This window comes from Equus przewalskii, chromosome 8, assembly GCF_037783145.1.
Source record: "Equus przewalskii isolate Varuska chromosome 8, EquPr2, whole genome shotgun sequence".
Taxonomy (NCBI): domain Eukaryota; kingdom Metazoa; phylum Chordata; class Mammalia; order Perissodactyla; family Equidae; genus Equus; species Equus przewalskii.
Genome location: NC_091838.1, coordinates 83508705 through 83527915, shown reverse-complemented (window position 1 = coordinate 83527915; position 19211 = coordinate 83508705). Strand labels below are relative to the sequence as shown.

At 52.8% G+C, this 19211-nt stretch overlaps 2 protein-coding genes and 1 long non-coding RNA gene across 19 annotated transcripts; 2 read left to right on the top strand and 1 right to left on the bottom strand.

The window, feature by feature from the left end:
• Positions 1–1033: 1033 nt before the first annotated feature.
• On the bottom strand, positions 1034–14596 carry ZFP41 (ZFP41 zinc finger protein). Of its 17 annotated transcripts, none has more exons than XR_011543551.1 (7): positions 13076–13694; positions 12111–12284; positions 8830–10512; positions 8661–8740; positions 6992–7126; positions 3170–3334; positions 1034–2754 (listed from the first exon to the last, which is right to left on the bottom strand). XR_011543551.1 is itself a non-coding variant. In XM_070632182.1 (6 exons), the coding sequence occupies exon 3, from the start codon at positions 10321–10323 to the stop codon at positions 9727–9729; it is 597 nt and encodes a 198-aa protein (XP_070488283.1). In that variant the 5' UTR covers positions 10324–10512; positions 12111–12284; positions 13258–13633; the 3' UTR covers positions 1034–2754; positions 3170–3314; positions 6992–7126; positions 8830–9726. The 17 variants fall into 17 exon arrangements, 8 of the variants coding, with proteins under 8 accessions (XP_070488283.1, XP_070488282.1, XP_070488281.1 ...); XR_011543550.1 differs by having other exon boundaries at positions 3170–3314; XR_011543552.1 differs by lacking the exons at positions 8661–8740; positions 13076–13694 and adding an exon at positions 14459–14596 and having other exon boundaries at positions 3170–3314.
• On the top strand, positions 2751–6752 carry LOC103566461 (uncharacterized). Its single transcript, XR_011543559.1, has 3 exons — positions 2751–2967; positions 4656–4848; positions 6604–6752. It is a non-coding gene; the product is annotated as an uncharacterized lncRNA (long non-coding RNA).
• Positions 13337–18966, top strand: LOC139085147 (uncharacterized). Its single transcript, XM_070630943.1, has 3 exons — positions 13337–13371; positions 13464–14750; positions 16459–18966. The coding sequence occupies exons 1-2, from the start codon at positions 13337–13339 to the stop codon at positions 14506–14508; spliced, it is 1080 nt and encodes a 359-aa protein (XP_070487044.1). The 3' UTR covers positions 14509–14750; positions 16459–18966.
• The last annotated feature ends 245 nt before the right edge of the window (positions 18967–19211 follow it).

Genomic DNA, 19211 nt, shown 5'->3' with positions numbered 1-19211 from the left:
CAGTTCTGTCCTGGATGTGTTCTCCACCAGAGTGGATGCCCCAGTGCCCCTTTCAGTCTGCCCCTCATGCTCGCGGGCCCAGCCACCATGTTGCCTTGCTGGGTTGGTTTTGGCGGGGTGTGGGGGCGCCCTCATTTCCTGTGAGGGTGGGGAGACCTGGGGGTTCTCTTACTCCTGCGGAGACTTAGCCAGTCCCCATGTTTTCTGCCCACCTCTGCCCCTCCCTCAGGGGACCCAGCCCGTCCCAGGCCCTGCCAGGCTCCTCGGGCTGGATGGGCGTCTCAAGCGGGTAGGTTTCTGCTTCTCCGTTTCCCGCTTCTGAAGCCCGGCCGACAGTGCGCACGCTTCCGGGACCTTCCCTGTAGCCCTCACCCGACTTCGAAGGTCCGACTCGGACCCCACCCTTGGCCGGGCCTTTGCTGCCAGGCGTCCTGCGCGCTGCAGGACGTTGACCAGCTTCCCTGCCCAGCCCCCCCCAGACACTAGTAGCACCTCTCCCCAGTGGTGACAACCAAAAATGTCCCCAGACATTGCCAGCGTCGCTTTCTGGGGGGCAATGCAAATTGCCCCTCGTGAGAACAGCTGCTCTAACGAAGGCAAAGGGCACAGAGGACAGGACAGACCCGAGCTCTTCAGAACTCAGGACCCGCCAGGGTGACCGTCCAAAGCCGCAGCAGGGGGCCTTCCAGACGCCCCCGGGGTCACGACGGTGGGCCTCAAGCACTGCCGGGCCCTAACTTAGTTTCCCAGGTATCTAGGGCTGGAAAGGTAGTGTCCACCGAGGGACAGGTGTTTTGCCATGGCCAGCAGTCACTCCCATGCTAAGTGAGCAAACTCCTTTTCTGACTTACATGTTGGTCTCTCAGGAGTTTGCTTAATGTGAGGCCGCCCGCAAGAGACACACCTGGAGGCAGTGACCGGGGGTGTCTGGGTCTGCAGCTCGGGGCCAGACCCTGGGCTGGGAGGCAGTGGTGCCTCCCTGGGGAGCCCTGATTGTACCCCCAAACTGCAGGGAGATCAACGAACACGGGGAACAGGTCAGAACAGATGTTTATTACAGGAGGAAACAGACACCAGCAGGCGGCAGGACAGGACACGTCTGCGAAGAATGCGGGAGGCAGCCGGGGAGTGACGTGGGGCTGGCGCAGCTCCCAGTGGGACTAAGAAAACGCCACAGAGACTGGCAGCCAACAAGACAGAGCATCTGCCCCAAGTGTGGGGTACTTCCTCCCCGAGGATAGAAGGGAGCGAGATGCTATAAAGTGGAAGTTCAACAAATTCCACCCATTGGAAAGTTAAATTTCTGAAGAGTAAGAGTGACGGTGGGAAGCTCTAGACTAGGGAAAGTGTCTGCACCGCCGGCCCAAGGCCACCAGCTGTGCGCCCAGAGTGCTGCCCGCCCAGGGCGCCCACGACCCATGGGGGCTGTAAGGAGGGTTCCAATGGGCTGAGTGCTCAGGCTCGCCCGGAACATCACACAGTAAAACCATGAGGCACGGACACTACAGAGAGGACCAGGATGCCACAGTGAGGCTGCAGTGACAGGGCTGACACAGGGCATGCGAGGCAAGACATGGGACACAGTGAGTGTGACCAACACTGGGGCACTCCCAGTGCCGAGACCAAACTGTGCCCTGGGGCTGAGGAGCCCTGGGTGCTCACCCACCAGGACACCGTCCTCAGGCCTCGGAAGCCCAGGCCTACAGTCTGCAGGTGACCGCAGGCAGCAGTGCCAACTCCACCTGTGGCCAGGCCTGGACCTGGCAGGGCTCTGGCCAAGGGGAGGACCAGCCACTCTGTGACTGGCTGACGAGGCGGCTGGAGTCTGTGAGGAGGAAACCAGGAGACAGTGAGCTCCGAGCTCGGCACACAGAGAGGTCCTCGAAGGCACAGGCTGCCGCTCAGAGCAGAGCCCTGCCCTTGGGTGGGTGGTGGACCCGGAGCATCCCATCTTCTTCATGGCTGCTCCCACCCTGGGCCCCAGCCCGTTCCGTCCCATCCCAACACTGTTTCCCTGGCCTTAGAGACACCCCTTTCACCCCTCTGTCCCAGCTCCCTGAGAACTCCGCCCTCACTACGTCCTCTCTCTGTCCTGCTCCAGAGCAAATGTCCAAGAGTCCCCAGCACCACGGGCTTCTGCCGAGTGCCACGACCTGGGAGCCCAGGGCTTTCCTCCCTGGTGCTGAGGCTGCAGGACCCGGCCCCCAGTCCTGTCTTGCTCTGCAGTGAATCTTGGTGTCTGGCTCGCTTGTAGAGGAAAGAAATGATCACATCTTGGGCCCAAACTGGGGGTGACATGACAGGTCACTAGAAATAGAGCCCAGGTGACACCTTGTGCCCACAGCCTCCCTAGGAATGCAGTGAGCCTGGCGAGGGCAACCAGAGGCCAGTCACCAGTCAGCCCCCTTGCCCTGCGGGGAGAGGAAGCAGAGCCCCACCCGCTGTGTGGGCCTTCACTGCCCGCTCTCCCCCAGCGCCGGGACCCGGCTGCCCTCAGATCACGCCCGGGATGACACCTGGAGGGACAGATGCTGGCACAGCTCACAGAATGCCACGGTCAAGGACAGTTGATGTCACGGCCCTGGGACATCTGCAGGTGTCCCTGGGGCTGTTCAAGGTTCTCTGCGGCCCTGGCGCCATCATCCTGGAGCCAGCCCAGCGCTCTCCATGCCGGATGAGGCAGCAGGTGAGGAGCCTGGGCAGGCAGACGAGGTGCCCTGGGGCGTTTCTGTGCTGGATGCTTTCACAGTTTTCCTGCAACAAGAACATAAGGACGGGTGCTCAACAGGGAGGAGGGCACCCTGAAGGTTTTTGTGGGGACACTCTCTGAACGCTGAGAAGGTTCTTGATGGCCTGCGGGAGCTTCTACCTGGAGTGGATTCCTAGGACGCCTGGTTGGAGAGGAGCTGAGCGCTCCCACTGTGAACTGCTGAAGCTCTGGAGAGGCTGGAGAACCACAAGACCCCGGTTGGTACTTCTAGTTTTTGGGGTGTCACTGCTCTCGTGGGCCCTCTCAGATGAAACACTTCCCTCTCCTCCCCCTGCGCAGGCATCTCCATTGAGAGTGGACTTGCCGCTGCCAGGCTGCCCGTCCAGCAGCGAGAGCCCCCACAGTCCGTATCCCCACCTGTCCCTCAGCACAGGGGTGCTGGATGAGGTCTCTTCTTACCCAGAGGCTTTCTCTTCTCATCCTTCTTGCCCTCTGCTCCTCCTCGGAGCTCAGGACTGCGGAACTTTCTTGATAGTTCTGAGGTTCCTTTTCATGCACGTTTCCTCAGGAACTTCTTGCTTTGGGGGTGATCTGCTCTCAAAATCTGAAAAGGACGAGCACCACCTTTTGAATAAATAAAGCAGCGCAATTATTACCTGCTCCTTTGTGGGGAGAAAGCCCGCTGTGAGGCGACGGGCTGGCTTTGATCACGTGGAAGCTGGTTCTTGCGGAGACAGTGGCCACGGGCCCAGAGCGAGGGGAGGGGAGGGGCCCCAGACCTGGATGGCAACAGGATTGTGAGGAAAGTGCTTATCTTCTAAAATCTTAAGAAAGCTGGGAAGTATATTAAACACATAAACTGAGGGTGTATGAGATGCGATGAAACTGCAGCGGATCCAATGCCCACTGCCCTCTGTTGGTGGGGTGCCGGCGGCCGCGGGGCCCCTCCCGAGTCTGCTGTGGCCTCCTCCTTTCTCTCCAGCTTTACTCCGTCTGCACCCCACCCGGCAAGCGTTCTGGGTCTGCACTTACAGTAACTAAATCAGACTGTCTCCTGTGACAGACTCTGCGCAGGGTTACATCTGAGAGCCACATGTGCTGAGGTCTTCACTTCACTGTTGAGGCACCTCTGGGTTATTTCCAGTTTTTCTGACATTCCACAGGCACCATGAATACTACTGTACGTGTCTCTTTTGGTGCATGTACAAAAGTTTCTCTAAGGTTTATTAATAAGTGAAATTTCTGGGTTGGCAAGGTATGCACATCTTCAATTTGACAGAAAATGCCATTTTTGTTGCTAAAATGGATGACAGCTTTTTAAAATTGCATTTTGTTAATAGCATATCAAATTCAATTGACTTCTTCCATTGTGGTAAAATATACAAACATTATTTTAAGCTTTTTGTAAGTGTGCAACTCAGTGGCATTAAATATTCACAATGCTGTGTACCCATCACCACTATCTATACCCAAAACCTTTTCATCATCCCCAACAAAACTCTGCTCTCATTAAACTCCCCTCCCCCCGCCCCCAGCCCCCCGCAGCCTCTGTTCTGCTCTATGTTTGCCTAGCCTGGGTCCCTCGCCTAAGTGGAATCATACAACATGTATATGTATCCTTCTGTCTGGCTCCCTTCACTAAGCATACCGCGTCCCAGGTTCATCCACGTTGTAGCGTCAGTGCCCATTCCTTTTACGACAGAGCAGTGTTCTACTGTGCAGATGGACAGCATCCTGTTTATCTGGTCTATTGATGGACACTTGGCTTGTTCCCACCAGTGGCTATTGTGAATTATGCTGCTATGAACATTCACATAAAGACGTGTTTGAGTTCCTGCTTTCAATTCTTCTGGATATATACCTCAGCAGGCTTTTGCATATTGATCTTCTAGGTGACAACCTTGCTAAACCCTTAATGATTTCAATAGTTTGTGATTATTTTCAGACTTCTCGATGGACAATACTATCACCTGCCAACGATGACAGTGAGGGGTTCCACTCTAATCTTACATTCCTGTGCTCTTCCTCGTCTCCCCGCCCCGGCGGGAACCCCCAGCCCGGCACTGAGTAGGGCAGCAATGGCGGGCATTGTCTTATTCTTGGTTTCAATGGGACGCTGGTGAACATTCAACCCTGAGGTATGATGTTGCTATAGGTTTTGGTAGATATTCTTTATCAGGTTTAGAAAACTCTATCATATTCCTTATTTATGAAAAGGTACTAATCATGAATGGATGTTGAACTTAGGAAATAGCTTTTGCAGCTATTGAGATGATAAAAGGGTGCTCCTCTCCCCCTTAAATCCGTTAGTGTGACAACATGCATCAATGCTGAGCCAAATTTGCCCTCTGGAGTAAACCTGATCAGGTCATGCTATGCTATTGCTTTGTGTGCTGTTAGATTTGGTTTGCTAGTATTGTTTTGATTCATATGCTTTAATCAACTTTTTGAGGTTTAATTTACATACAATAAAATGTGCCCATTTTAAATACAGAAGGCAATGAACCTGACGAATGCATGCACCCATGTAACCGCCACCACATGGAGAGGGCATTTCAACCACCTGACGGAGCTCCCTCTGCAGTCAAGCCCCTACCCTCAGCCCCAGCTTTGCTAGTGTTTTGTGTGGGACTTTTGCATCGATGAGCATGTGACACTGTGCTGTAATTTTGATCTCACACTTACATAGCCTAAAAGAATAAGGTGGGCACATGTCCCCTTTCTGTCTTTGAGTCCTGTAAGAGCAGAGTTGTTCTTTCTTGACTTCACCAGTCCATCATGTGGACCTGCGTGCTTCTGGGAAGGCCATAAACTATGAGTACCCTCTGTCCAACAGTGAGGGGACTCTTCAGGCTGTTTCTTTTTGAGTTGGCTCGTCACTCCTCTTCCTTCTAATGACCACTTCATCTGAGTTCACATTCATTGGCTTGGCATTTTATTTTTTTGGGAAGATTGGCCCTCAGCTAACATCCGTTGCCAATCTTCCTCTTTTTGCTTGAGGAAGATTATCCCTGAGCTAACATCTGTGCCAATCTTCCTGTTTTGTATGTGGGAGGCTGCCACAGCATGGCTTGATGAGCGGTGTGTAGGTCCGTGCCTGGGATCCAAACCTGCAAACCCCAGGCTGCCGAAGTGGACTGCATGAACTCAATCACTATTCCACTGGGCTGGACCGGCATTTTTTCTTTTTAATCTTGGATGGATCTGCATCTCCCTCCCCTCCTCATAGCTAAGAGTTTATTTGCTCCTTCTCGTTTTCTTGATCCTACTGCCAGAGAATTTCTATTTTAATGGTCCTTTCAAAGAACAAACTTTGACCTTTTTAATGCTCTCTGCAGTATTCATTCCCATTAGCTTCACGTATTTCTGTGCTTTATTGTTCCCTCTGTTCTACTATGAGTTTATTCTGTTGTTCTTTTTATAATTTTTAAAGTTGGATACTCAGCTTATTGATTTCCAGCTCTTCTGCTAATTGTAACTCAAGCACTTAAGGCTAACATTTCTTTTTGGCTTCAGCTGCACCCAGACCTTCTGGAAGTAGGATTTATTATCACCGAGGCTTAAGTATTTTATAACCTTTTTTATGTTTTCCCTTGACTCAGGTTATTTAGGTTTTCTTTTTCCTGAAATGTGAGTTCCATTTGAACATCAACAATAACAAAAACATCACAGCAGAGAGTAATCTGAAAGGTCTGGATTTGGTGCTTGGCGGTGGTGTGTGATCACGATGGTTAACTGAGGAGAAGTGAGAACTAAGCCCATCTGTCTGTGCCAAAAGACAGGCTGCTTGCTGATTTTAGTTTGACTGTGTGATTTTTCTCATGACTGTAAACTGTATTTTTCTGTATAATTTCCAAGTACTTTTTTAAAGGTATTTTTCTGTCGTTTTCCAGGTTGACTTAGTTGAAGCGAGCTGCAAGTTTCTCTGGGAGAGGCGTGGCCACCTTTCACGCATGTGAACAAATGTCTGCCCCAAGAACACTCCGCGTGACAAGAGCTGATAGTCGTTAGCAATCAGGTGAGCCAGCCCCACACTCACAGCTTCATGGAGGAAGTCATGGAATCAAGTTCAGCACCATCGGCAATCCCACTTCACACCCGAAGAAACTGAGGCTCAAGGAGGTTGAGCACCGTGCCCAAGGTCTCACATCCTCAAAGCCTGGGGGTCAGGTCAGTAGCCCCTGCCCCAGAGCTCTGCTCTTCACCACCTGCTTCCTTCTAGAAATCAGACATCAGATGAGAACGTTCTCTTCTAACAAACTGGCAAGGATTAAAACCCACCTGCCCTGTGGAGAGGCCAGGGTAGACCTGCCATCTGGGTGCTGCTGGGGCACCAACAAGGCTCGGCCCAGAGGAAGGCATCTGCCAGCATGATCTCTGCCTGTCATTCTGCTTCTGGGACCTGTCCTGTCAGCCCTAAATGTGGAAAAGATATTTATGACAGATTATTTATAACGATCTAAACCAGAAACTGTCTACAGGCCTTGGTTAGGAAATAAATGGAATAAGTCAACTTTCCTATCCAATCTATCAGATGCAGCTACAAAAAATGCTTCCTGCTGGTAATGATGTGGAGACAGAATATAGAAAATGATAATTATTCTGTAGTTTATATGACATACTGTAAAATATGATATATGTTACATGATAATGTTATGTATAGCAACATCACGGTATATTATAATAATATAATAAATAAAAAACAAACCAAACCAAAGTAGATGCAGGCACCCTGAGATGTGTGAGTGCTGTGGCTGTGGCTGATGTCCCTGAGCCCACACCCCGTCCTCCCTGGAGCATCAAGACAAGCAGCAGAGGCTGCTTTGAGCATCTCCTTGGCCCCTTCCCCAGGGTTTCTTTCCACTCCCTGCACCCAGCTTTTCCCCTGCCAATATTTAGTTCTGAAGGACTCTAGGACTTACAGGATGGGGAGTGAACTCTCACACACCCTGCTCTTCATCCAGAACAGGCCAAATCCGGCCCACCATGTGTTTTTGTAAATAAAGCTTTATTGGCACACAGCCATGCTCACTCATTTCTGTACTGTCCGTGACTGCTGTCACACGTCACAGCTGAGGTGAGTAGTGACAGAGACCTTATGGCTGCAAAACCAAGAATGGTTATTATCTGGCCCTTTACAGAAAAAGTTTGCCAATCTTGCTCTAGATTCAGGGCTGACTGACATTTGGCCAGTTTGCTTCGTCACTCTCTCAGCGTCTATACGTGTATTGTTAGCACTGTTTCTTGACATTTGGGAGTAAACTGCAGACATCGTGACCCTGTGCCCCTGAAAACCTTAGGGTGCATCTTTTGTGACAAGGATGCTGTCTGCCATGGCCACAGGCCATAATCCAACTGGGGAACTTTAAATTGATGTGGCCCTGCCACCCAGTGGACAGTCTAGACCCAACGTTTGTCAAATGTTCCGGTAACATCCTCCGTAGCAACCTTTCCCATCCAGGGTCATACACTGTGTGTCTCCCCACTAAGCCAGCCTCTGGCACCGGCTTTGGAACAATTTCGTCTCATCAGATCTCCATTTCTGTGACTATGAGAGCCGTAGCACAGGTGGCAGAGGACATGCTGGGTGGCAGTTGATGCCTGTCACACCTGGGGCCCAGGTGAGTTGGGTGTGGGAGGAGGGCCTGCTGTGCTGAGGAGTCGAGGCACCCAGCTAGGAAAGAGGTATTACAATGTCATAGCTTTTAGAAAGAACAAGAGTAAAAAATCCGTTAACCCAAAGAAACATTTCCACTGGGAGCACTCTCCCCTCTGTCGTCTGTCACCGCCCGACGAAGGAGCCCAGCTCCACCCTAACTCAGGGCCTTCTTTTAGGACCGAATACCCAAAGACTAAGGCCATTACTAGTTTTTTGGCTCCAAATGACTGAAAATGTAGGCATCAACATTTTCTTAATAAAATGCCATATTACTTTCCGGCTGACAGTCACCTCACTCTCCGTATGCTGTGTGGAAATTCTGGGAGAAATCTCACCACCCTGGAAAGCACGGAGCCCCATTCAGACCACTCCTGGAGGGAAACAAAGGGTGGGCACAGTACGTGGACTTGACCGAGTGGTAGGATAGAACCTGGGGGCCAGGCATGGAGAAGGAACTAACCTGAACGGAGAGCTGCCTCTTGGGGGGCAGGAGCAGACCACCTTGTGTCTGGAGGGCTGTATGGTAGACGCAGACTGGATTGAAGCTGCCATCAGTGTCCCGGGGTCCCCACCATGTGGCCAGGGCAGGAACCTCCCACGGTGGCAGCATGTAGGCCCTGAAGAGCTGTCCCAAGTGGTCCATACGGGTAAGTCAGGCCACTCATCTGGGATGGCGGCTGGGCTGGAGGACACACAGAGGGCCCAGTTCCAGCGGATGGAGCTGGGATGGGGCTTGGTGGTCCAGCCCAAGGAGGGAAGCCAGAGAACAAACCACAGCACCATCACCGAAGCCAGCCGAGCAGGGACAGCGGGGGTCTGGTGCAGTCCAGTGGGCACCTGGGTCCCCAGAGCTCATTGCAGAAGCTTGGGGCCATAGGCCTCCTGCCCGGCTGCATGGGGATGGGCTTGGGACCCAGTGAGCCAAGAGTCTGCAGACCAAAGAAGCAGGTGAGAGGTCTGAAGCCAGAGTGGATGCCACAGGCAGAGGCAGCAGAGGGAGGTGCAGGGCTGCTGGCAAATGCCAGGTGCCTCTGCCAGTGGGCTGTGCTTGGGGCCTGCAGCCTGCCCCGTGGATGGCAGTTCACACATGTGCCATCTCTGGTGCCACAGCTGCGAGGAGCTTCCACATTATCACAGTGTCCTGATCCACAGAGAGTCTCTGGACTAGAAAGGTCTTTTTTCACGTCTTGGCATTTGCTTATCTGATGGGCTGATTTTCCTGGTGATGACAGGGACCAATGAGTAAAGGTCCACTGAAGACGTTTCTCACACACCCCAGCATCGATCAGACACTGAATGAGGGGACCAGAGGGGTAGGTCTGCCCAGGGTGGTGCTCAGTGGACAGCTTCCCTACGCTCAGTGCTTCTTCCGTGGGTGACGTTTCCGATGGCGAATAAGACACGAGCTGTAGGCAAACGTCTTCCCACATTCCTTACATTCATACGGCTTCTCCCCAGTGTGGGTTTTCTGATGCTTTAGGAGATTCGAACCACAGTTAAACGCTTTCCCGCATTCGCTGCATTTAAAGGGCTTTTCTCCAGTGTGGATCCTCTGGTGTTTAGTGACATCGGAACTGTGCCTGAACGTCTTCCCACACTGATCGCACTGAAAGGGCTTCTCTCCAGTGTGAACTCTCTGGTGGCGAATGTGATCTGTCTTGTGCTTAAAGATGCGTCCGCATTCACTGCATTCGTGTGGTTTCTTTCTCTGAAAAGGGATGAAGACAGGAACCCCCTCAAAGTCATCTTTAAATGAAGCATCGAAGGCATCAAATATATGTTCTTCCTCTTCGGGACTCAGGCTGGGCTCTTTACTGTGCTTTTTAGCCAAAGTGGAGCTCTTGTTGGGCTGTCTGTTCCCAGACATTTTCTCTTGCTCGCAAGTGTCCTTTGGCACATTCCCTTCTTCCTTTGGGATCTGTGTCTTCCTTTTTTTGCCCGTGGGCTTCTCCATCTTTCTCTGTTCCCAGGAGGGAGGAAGGACCACTGGAGACCACTAAGGGCTAAGGAGAAAAGCCAGGGCAAAATTCTCCAGTCTTATGTTAGGAATTTCTCTGTCACCCCACCTCCTCAGAAAGGGCTTGCTTTAGACACAATTCTTCATTTTCTCTCAGCTTGTAACTGAGGCTCTGGAACAGAAAATCTGCAAGAGAAAGCAGAGTGCCACCAACCCTTTTGCTGCTGGAGAGAGGCAAGGCCATGAACATAAAATGAGTGTTAGAAAGAACACAGCCGCAAGCTCTTTCAGCGCTGAATTAATAAGGGACAGAAGGACAGGAGGGGAGTGTGGGAAGGGGAGGGGGTTGGGGGGACGCAGGAACACAGCCCCCCTTCCCTTCCCTGCTCATGTATTCCCACTTGGACATCTAATGAGCATCTCAAACTGGACACAACCTAACAGAACACTTGATTGCCCCCAAGACCCAGCCAACTCACTCTTCCAGGTATTCCTCATCTTAGTAAACGGCATCATCGTTTACTAAGTTGCTAACCAAGGAATTCTTATTCCTCTGCCAGGGGGCAGGTCTCCAGTGTATGCAGTAGGATTTGACGTGTACCATGGACCAATGACTGCTATCTGGTCCCTGAAGTGGAGTTTTCCTGCCCTTCCTCCACTCCTGTATTTGGGACCAGACAAGGCCCTTTGGAGCTACAGGCTGCAGGAGACACACATAACACCCCAGGGAAGGCTCCCATCACCTGCAGCCTGGGTTCTGAGCTGGATGAAACTTGGGGCTGGCTCTCTAGTGGGTACCCCTGCTCCCACCCTTGCCCCCAGCCCTCCCTCTTGGTCCATTTTCCACATGGCAGCCAGTGAATAATCCACAGCAGGTCCCTGCTCAAACCCCCAATGGCTTCCCTCATCCTTACAAACCCTACACACTCCTGCTGTCCCTGGCCCATCCCGTGCTCCCCTCCAGCCATCAGCCTTCTTTCGGTTCCCCAAACATACCCGGTCCTTCCTGCCTTGGCGCCTGGCTGCTTTTAGAAACAGACCCTGAGAGCAGGTGTTTGTGGGGCTGGACGCTCTCATTCTGAGATCTGCTCTGAGGTCCCTTCTCACAGAGGCCTCCATCATGCCGACCAAACACGGCCCCCCACTCCCTGTCCCCTCACTCAGCTCTGGTTTCCCTTGTAGCACTTAACCTGAGCTAACTCATCCTGAGGGCCAAAGCCCCAGGTAACCATCAACTAGGACCTTGCTTGCACTGCCTGGAAAACCTGATATTCTGTCCCTAATTCCATCTAAAAAGCATCCCAATTTCCCCATAAAATCAAGCAGGAATGGGTCGGTCCCAGCAACAAGTAAGGCCCTGTAGAATCGTCACCAACGGCTTGTATTTCATTTGTTATGAACTCTCATCTATTTTTTTCCTGTATCATTTCTGAGCTTCCTTGACCTGCCTCTTGGTGCTAACAAATGGAGTCCCAGCATAAAACTCAACAAACTTCAGGTTCTTTAAGTAACAGTGAAAGAAATCTCCAGCACATTAGAAAACACTCTCTCCTCTGAGCTCCAAAGAAGGCAGACGGTGTTCCGAGTTCCCAAACCACCCTGCAGAAGGCGTTCTTAGCAAAGCATCACCCGGCCAGTGCTGGGTATCCTATCTGCTAGGGGGGCCGTGGCCCAGACACGCTTTTACCCAGAAACGCGGTGCTCGAGGTGATAATATCCCAAGCAACATATGGTTGATTTATGGTACAATACTGTGAATTCTTTGTCAAGTCAAAAGGGGATACCTGGCTTTTCCTCTCCTCTTCCATGCACAGAGACAACACATAAAATGAGTAGACGGATGTTCCATCTTGACAAGCAGTTTGGGAGTCTGGCTTCTTCTGAATGAAAATGTGTAGATACATCTGATTTAGAATCAGGACAACGTCACTCTCTCAGGACTTCACTGGAGGCAGCTCCTGGGAAAAGGCCATTTTCAGTATTGGGTGGGAGCCAGAACTGAAGATGAAGTAAGGTCATCTGGGCTGAGGGGGGCATGCAGAAATGAGGGGGCACCTCTGCTGGGCAGGCAGGTGGAACTAGGGCAGAGGACCACAGCCCCACTCAACCAGGCTGGAGTACAGTTTTAGTAGGAAACTGAGGTGAAAACCAAGAACCAATACAAAAGCCAACCAACCCTGGTGCCCCTAGCTAACTGCCACTGTCCAGGGCAGGCTAGCTCTGGATGTTGACTCCATCTGATGGAGGGGAGCAGTCCCTGAACCCACCGAGCCTGACACCTGCCGGCTGAGGGCCTGTGTGGGGTTCCCCTGTGCTCCAAGCACTGTGCCCCCAACTAGGACTCTTGCCACTCCATGTATCGCTCGTCACTGATGCGGCAGCCACCCCATGAGGCACAGGTTCTTGAGGGCAAGGATTGTGTCTTTTTTAGCCCTGAATCCCTGGTTACTTGGCTAGAGTCTGCATATATTGGTGCTCAGGAAACATTCTAGACAGTCGTCTTGTTTGTGAGACTCAAGCTGGCAGGTGCTCTCAAGGCAGAGTCTGGATTTTCTCACTTCCCTAAGTGTTGTGCACACCAAAAAAATAAAACAATTCTTAAGAACGGAGTGGACCAGCAGAGATCGTCGCGAGCCCCGCACTTCACAGGCCTGCAGATATCAGCGGCTGCTACAGCCACACCGATAACTCAATCTACCTTGCAGAGCAGAGGAGAGCCGGGCCCGAACGCTGGGGTGCTGGTACCTACTATGAAACGCCGGTGTGGCTCCTTTACTTTCTGGGCCAGGCGGGTAGCGTGAAGCTCTGGGCGTCCGTCAGCAGCGGGACTCCCTGGAAACCTCCCCCGCTAGCCGCCTCCCCAGCTGCCGCAGGAGCCTCAGGGAGAGACTGGATTACCGATGGGTGTGACACCCAAGGGCAAACACGCACCCAGGCTGTTGGCCCCGGCCCGCCAGCGGCCACGCGCAGAGTCCAGGCCGAGGAGAAAGGCCGAGAGCGGCAGTGCGCCATGCGGCCCCGCCACCGACAGAGCCCCGCCACCGCGTGCGGAGGGCCCGGGGCGACGCCTTCACCTCGGCCGCCCGGAGCTAGACCTCCCGCAGCCTAGCCCTCTGTCCGCGGCGCCTGGAGCCCAGGAAGGGAGGGGCGGGCGCGGCCCTCGGAGGAGGCCGAGGCCGCACTCCGCCACAGTCCAACCGTCCTGCGCAGCCCCTCAGGAGGCTGCCCAGCGGAGGAGCCGAGACTTCGCGCCCAGCTGAAAAGCCGGCCCCAGGCCCCGCCCCTTCCGGTGCCGCTCTAGGAGGACAGGCCGGCCTCTCGGTGGTGCGCACGGAGGGCTCCGCCCCTCAGGCGGTTTCACTCAGCCTGGCCCGGGCCTGCGCGACCCCGCACCGCAGGAAGGGTCCGCCCCCAGGTCCCGCCCCTTCCGGTGCCGCTCTAGGAAGCGAGGTCCGGGGCCTCCGGGTGGTGCGCGGTGGAGGGCTCCGGACTCCCACCCGGCTGGGGTGTCGCTCCGGCTCGTCTCCGCTGTACCCCCTCGGTCAACTCACTCCTGCGGCCGCGCCCTCACTCCTGCGGACCCTCGCTCCCCGCTGCGGCCCCCTTGCTCACCCCTGTGTCTCCTCACCCACCGCTGTGTCACCATCGCTCCTCGGCCCGCTCCCTCACTCCTGTCCCCCTCGCTCACCTGTGCATCCCCGTCGCTCACCTGTGCAACCCCCTCGCTCACTCCTGCGCCCCCTGCCTCACTCCTGTCTCCCTCGCTTACCCCTGCATCCCCCTCGCTCACTCCTGCGCCCCCTCGCTTACCCCTGCATCCCCCTCGCTCACTCCTGCGCCCCCTCGCTTACCCCTGCATCCCCCTCGCTCACTCCTGCGCCCCCTCGCTCATCCTTGCATCCCCCTTGCTCACTCCTACATCCCCCTCGCTCACCCTGTGTCTCCTCACTCATCCTTACATCCCCCTCGCTCACCCCTGCGCCTCCTCCCTCACTCCTGTCTCCCAGCTCACTCTTCACACAAAGCAGGCACGCTCCGCCTGCGTTCCGTTGCACTGGCAGCTCCCTCTGCCGGGCTGCTCATCCCCAGCTCTGCTTGGCTCACTCCCGCTGCCTGCCCGCTTGGAGCTCACCTCCTCCTTGGGGCCCACCTGACCACCCGGCGTGTTGGTTTCGCGGTTAGCACAAACTCAGCGGCTTAAAGCGGCGCCCGGGTGGCTCACAGCTCCTGGAGAGAGTCCCGGCCTGCTTAGCCGGTCCTCTGCTCAGGCTCGCGCGGCCAGTCTTGGGATGGGTGTTGGTGGCTGAGCCGGCCGCCGGGAGCTCCAGGGGATGCCCTGGCATTGGCGTGTGAGGACTGGCCAGAGGCCGTTCCCCTGGGCAGGAAGCTCCCGCCGGCTCCCAGACCTGCCTCCCAGCTGCCCGGTAAGTGTGTAAGGCAGCAGCGGGGCGAGGTGGGGAAGGGGGTCCCCTTTCCGCTGGGCAGCCTCTGTGGGGAGGAGAGCGGGGCTCCTCGAGGCTCTCCGCTCCCCGCTTGTCCCTTTTCTGGAGCACCCCCTGCTGCGTGCCCTGCCCGCGCGTGCTCAGGACGCCCGGACCGGCCTCCCTCGGCGGGGCGCGCTCCTTCCCGCTGCCGCCCGGCGCTGTGTTCTCATGGGGGTCCTGGCAGTCACGGGCCGGGGCGGGGACCCGTCACGGGAGGAGAGACTTCTAGGACGGGCGATGGGCACCTGGGAGGCAAGCTTAGCTTCGGGAGAGAAAGATCCGTCTTCTTGCTCAGTCGCTTACTGTTTGGTTCCGCAGGTTGGAGGGGACCCTCCACCTTCCACCTTTCGCCGGACACAGCCAGAGAGCTCTACTTCCTTCTCTCCCGCCCCCTCCTCGCATTTTGAAAAGCTATATTATTTCTGCCGTGTCAGAACGTACATTGAAAGCATGTTCTGCCGCTCTCTCTTCCCTCTTTTCACATTCCATCCACAGTCAAGGATCACTACTTTTTGCCAGAGTTTCCGTCATCTCTTGCTTGGATGAAGCTTCTAGTAGGTCCCCCATGGTGGGCTCCTAGGTACAGGAAGGATCCCTGCCCTCTTGCAGGATTAAAGCTGTTCTCCTGTAGCCTGATCGCTTGAAGGGCAGCTGGAGTGGATACACAGCCCTCGCTTCCCATTTTCTTGAGATTTTGAAAATGCTGCTCCGTTGTCGCCTTGCTCACTGTTGTGGATTTGGAGAAGTTTGACGCTGGTCTAATTCTCCTGCTCCTGGAGATTATTTGACCTTTTTGCCTGGGAGCCTTGTGTTTTTCTTCCTCGTTAGAGTCTGGGAGCTTTTCTAGGAAGCTCAGGCTTGATCTTTATGCTTCTGTCTTCCTGGTAGCCAGGGATCCCTCTCAGGATGTAGATTTAGGGCTTCTTTTTTTCCAGAAGTTTTCTTGGAATATAGTTGTAAACATTAGTTCCATTCCATTGTTTTATTTTCTTCAGGAATTCCAATTTTACATGCGTTATACCTTTGCCTGTCCTCCATTTCTCTCTGACACTTCTTATTTCTTTATTTCATTTTAAATTCTCGTTTATTTTCCTGCTTTCCTTCAAGACTCCTTAGTAATTTCATTCGAATCCATTCTTCCTTGTGCATCTTGTCGTTGCATTTTCCTTTCTGATTGGTTATTGATTTTTCGTCTATGTTTTCCTGAGCTCATTTATTTCTTCCTGGTTTTTGTTCCTTTCTGTTCTGATTCAAGGCACCCCCCCACCCCCCGTATCTTCAAATACTTGCAGACATTTGATTCTGTTTGGGGTGTCATGTTCCTGTTTTCTTCTGTCTTACTGTTGGGTATTCCAGGAATGTTCATGGGCTGAATTGTGTGAATCTCATTTCCTCCTCTCCTTTTATAGTGGTTTGGGAAAGATGGAGAGTACACCTCTGCGTTTCTGTGTAGACAGGTTTGGGTTGCTTTACAAGATTCCTAGTCCAAGAGGGGCCTCCTGTGTCACTGAGGTGGAGTATAGTGTCTACCACATGGCTTTTGTTTTTGGAGGGAGGCCGGGGGGAAGGTGGTGGGATGTTTGATTTTTAATAACTTTCTTTTGTGTTACAGGATCTTAAACTCCCCCTCTTGCTTCTTGTTTTACAGGTGATTTGAAGTTGGGTGTTTTTTCTCCTGTAGTTTTGCCCACAGCACGAGTTTTCTCTCGTTGTATTTGTTCTTGTTCGTTCGTTATTGGTTTTTTTTTTTTTTGAGGAAGATTATCCCTGAGCTAACATCTGCTGCCAGTCCTCCTCTTTTTCTGAGGAAGACTAGCCCTGAGCTAACATCCGTGCCCATCTTCCTCTACTTTTTAATATGTGGGATGCCTGCCACAGCATGACTTGCCCAGCGGTGCCATGTCTGCACCTGGGATCCGAACTGGCGAACCCCGGGCCGCCGAAGTGGAACGTGCGCCCTTAACCGCTGCGCCACCGGGCTGGCCCCTGTTACTGATATTTTGAAGGATATGCCGGGAGACTCGGATTTATGCTGCCGCCATTACTTCAGCTATGCAGATTCCCTCAACACATGTTTCTGAATGGACAATTGTAATAGATGAGATTTAACAAATGTTTACTATGTGTTTCTTGAATGTTCTAAACATTTTACATGTATTAGTTCATCTAATCCTCATGGCAGCCCAGTGATACGGGTACTATAACATCTCTATAATATAACTGAATAAATTGAGGAACAGAAAAGTCAAACAATTTGCCAAAGGTCACAGAGCTAGTGAGCACTGAGCTGGGCCCAGGGCCCAGCTTCTGACTCCAGAGCTTGTGTCCCTAACCACTGCACCAGACACGAACGGTGCCTGTCCCATGAAGTAAAAAGAAAGCCTGTTTTATTAGGACAGCAAGCAGCACTCAGGTATTTGTTTCTCTGTGTCCGTATGAGCATGGAGAAATCCATGGAGGGATACACTCTTGGCCAGGGCTCAGCGAACTTTTTCTGTGAAGGCCCAGATAGTAACTATTTTAGGCTTTGCAGGCCAGACGGTTTCTATTGTAACTTCTTGATTTTGCCCTGGGAGTGCGAGAGCAGCCCTAGACAAATGTCAGCACACAGGTGTGGCTGTGACCCAGTGAATCTTTATTGACAAACACACGTAGCTGGCTGGGTCGGCCGGCGGGTGTGGTCTGCTGCCCCTTCACTGCTAGCGTTGGCTGCCGATGGGTCCACGGGGGTGAGGCAAAATGGGAGGGAAGGTGAATGGAGAAAGAAAATTGTACCAAAGTGGAAAAAATACACACTCTAATATTAAAATAGACATGCAGAATCTAGTGGGATTTTGCAAAACTTGAATAAGCTTATGGATCCATGAAAACGCATTAAGTAATGGGCTTGTGGGCAATTTTTGTTTTAGATTTCTGATGTTATTTTAAAACTGCTTGTTTGGTGAGTAAATGAAAATAATTATTTGGCAGCTTAAAATTCTGGAGAGTTCATATAAAAATCTGGATTTCTAGCTAACTCTGTGTGTTCTGATCTGAAAAAACGAACTATAATAAATTAATATTCATAATTAATTGAAAATGTCCACAACATATTTACTATTAATTGAGAAAAACCAAGTCACAGAGTAATCTGTTTAGTAAAATTCTGTTTGTGTGCAAGCAGCACATACATGTGTCTGTTCCTGTGCAATGTGCACACAGCCACATGTGAGCTCTCTGGACTGGGGTGGTTGAGTCTGCCTGTGGTCACCTCTGGGGAGGTGTGGCAGGCTGGGGCTGCTCACTTTTCACTCTTGTGTGTTTCACACTCTCTGGGTTTCCGTGAACATATATTGATTTTGTGTGTCACAGCTGAAACTGGAAGGCTCTGCGATGCTTTTGTAAATAAGAAAACCCCCTCCTTTATCTGTTTACTCCTCTTTTGAATTGATACTGTTGGAAGCATACTTTTAAGCATACTTCTATATTTTTTTAGCTCAGACATTCCTTCTGAATTCTGTAAACATGGCTAAATGAAAGAAGGGAACGGGAACAAATTGTTTTTCAGAAGAAAAGGGCTGCCACGATGAGGAAGCCATCACACCCTGGGCTCTGCCCCGCTCTGTCCCCCCGGCTGCAGGTGGCGGTTGGGGTCAGCTCTGCCACAGTGGGGACCCTGGGGAAGGTCCTAGTGTGACAAGGTGACGAGGGCCAGAGCATGCTGCCTGCCCTGGGTAGACCCATGTGGCCAGGTGTCTGCTTCTCCTGCTGGCACTGGGCCTGCCCAGACCCGGCCTCCTTGGCTGGCTGTTTATCCAACAAGGGTGTGGACAACCTGCCGTGGGCAGGCATGGAGCCTGCACCCCCTGCCCTGCTGTCGCTATCCCCCTGTCGGGGAGGAGGGCCCCCACTCTCCTCCTTATCTAAACTCCACCCTTGTCCCCCCTCTAGCCCCCAGCCGTCAGCAGAGGGTCATGAGCCACATGCGCTTCTGAGCCCTGGCTGGTGCAAACTGGGATGGCCTGTGGGCACGAATGTACGTGCCAGACTCGGGAGACTTAGTACAAAGAAAAGAAAAGCGGTGTAAAATATCTCGACCGCTTTAAAGTATCTATTTCATGTTGAAACACGGTATTTTGGATACATTGGGTTAAAGAAAAGATATTATTACAACTAATTTCACCTGTTTCTTTGTACTTTTTAAAATGTGGCCGCTTGAACATTACAGACGATGTCTGTGGCTCACAGTGCTCGTGGCCAGTGCCGCTCAGGCCGCCTCCTCTGCTGGCTGCAGCCTGAAGCTATATTTGTTTCTTCACTTCTTTACTGCCTCTCTCCCCCCGAATGAATGGCCGTCCTGTCAGGTGGAGCACGGGGGTCAGGATGTTGCCATGCCCCCACCAGGCTGAGCCCTGCTGGCAC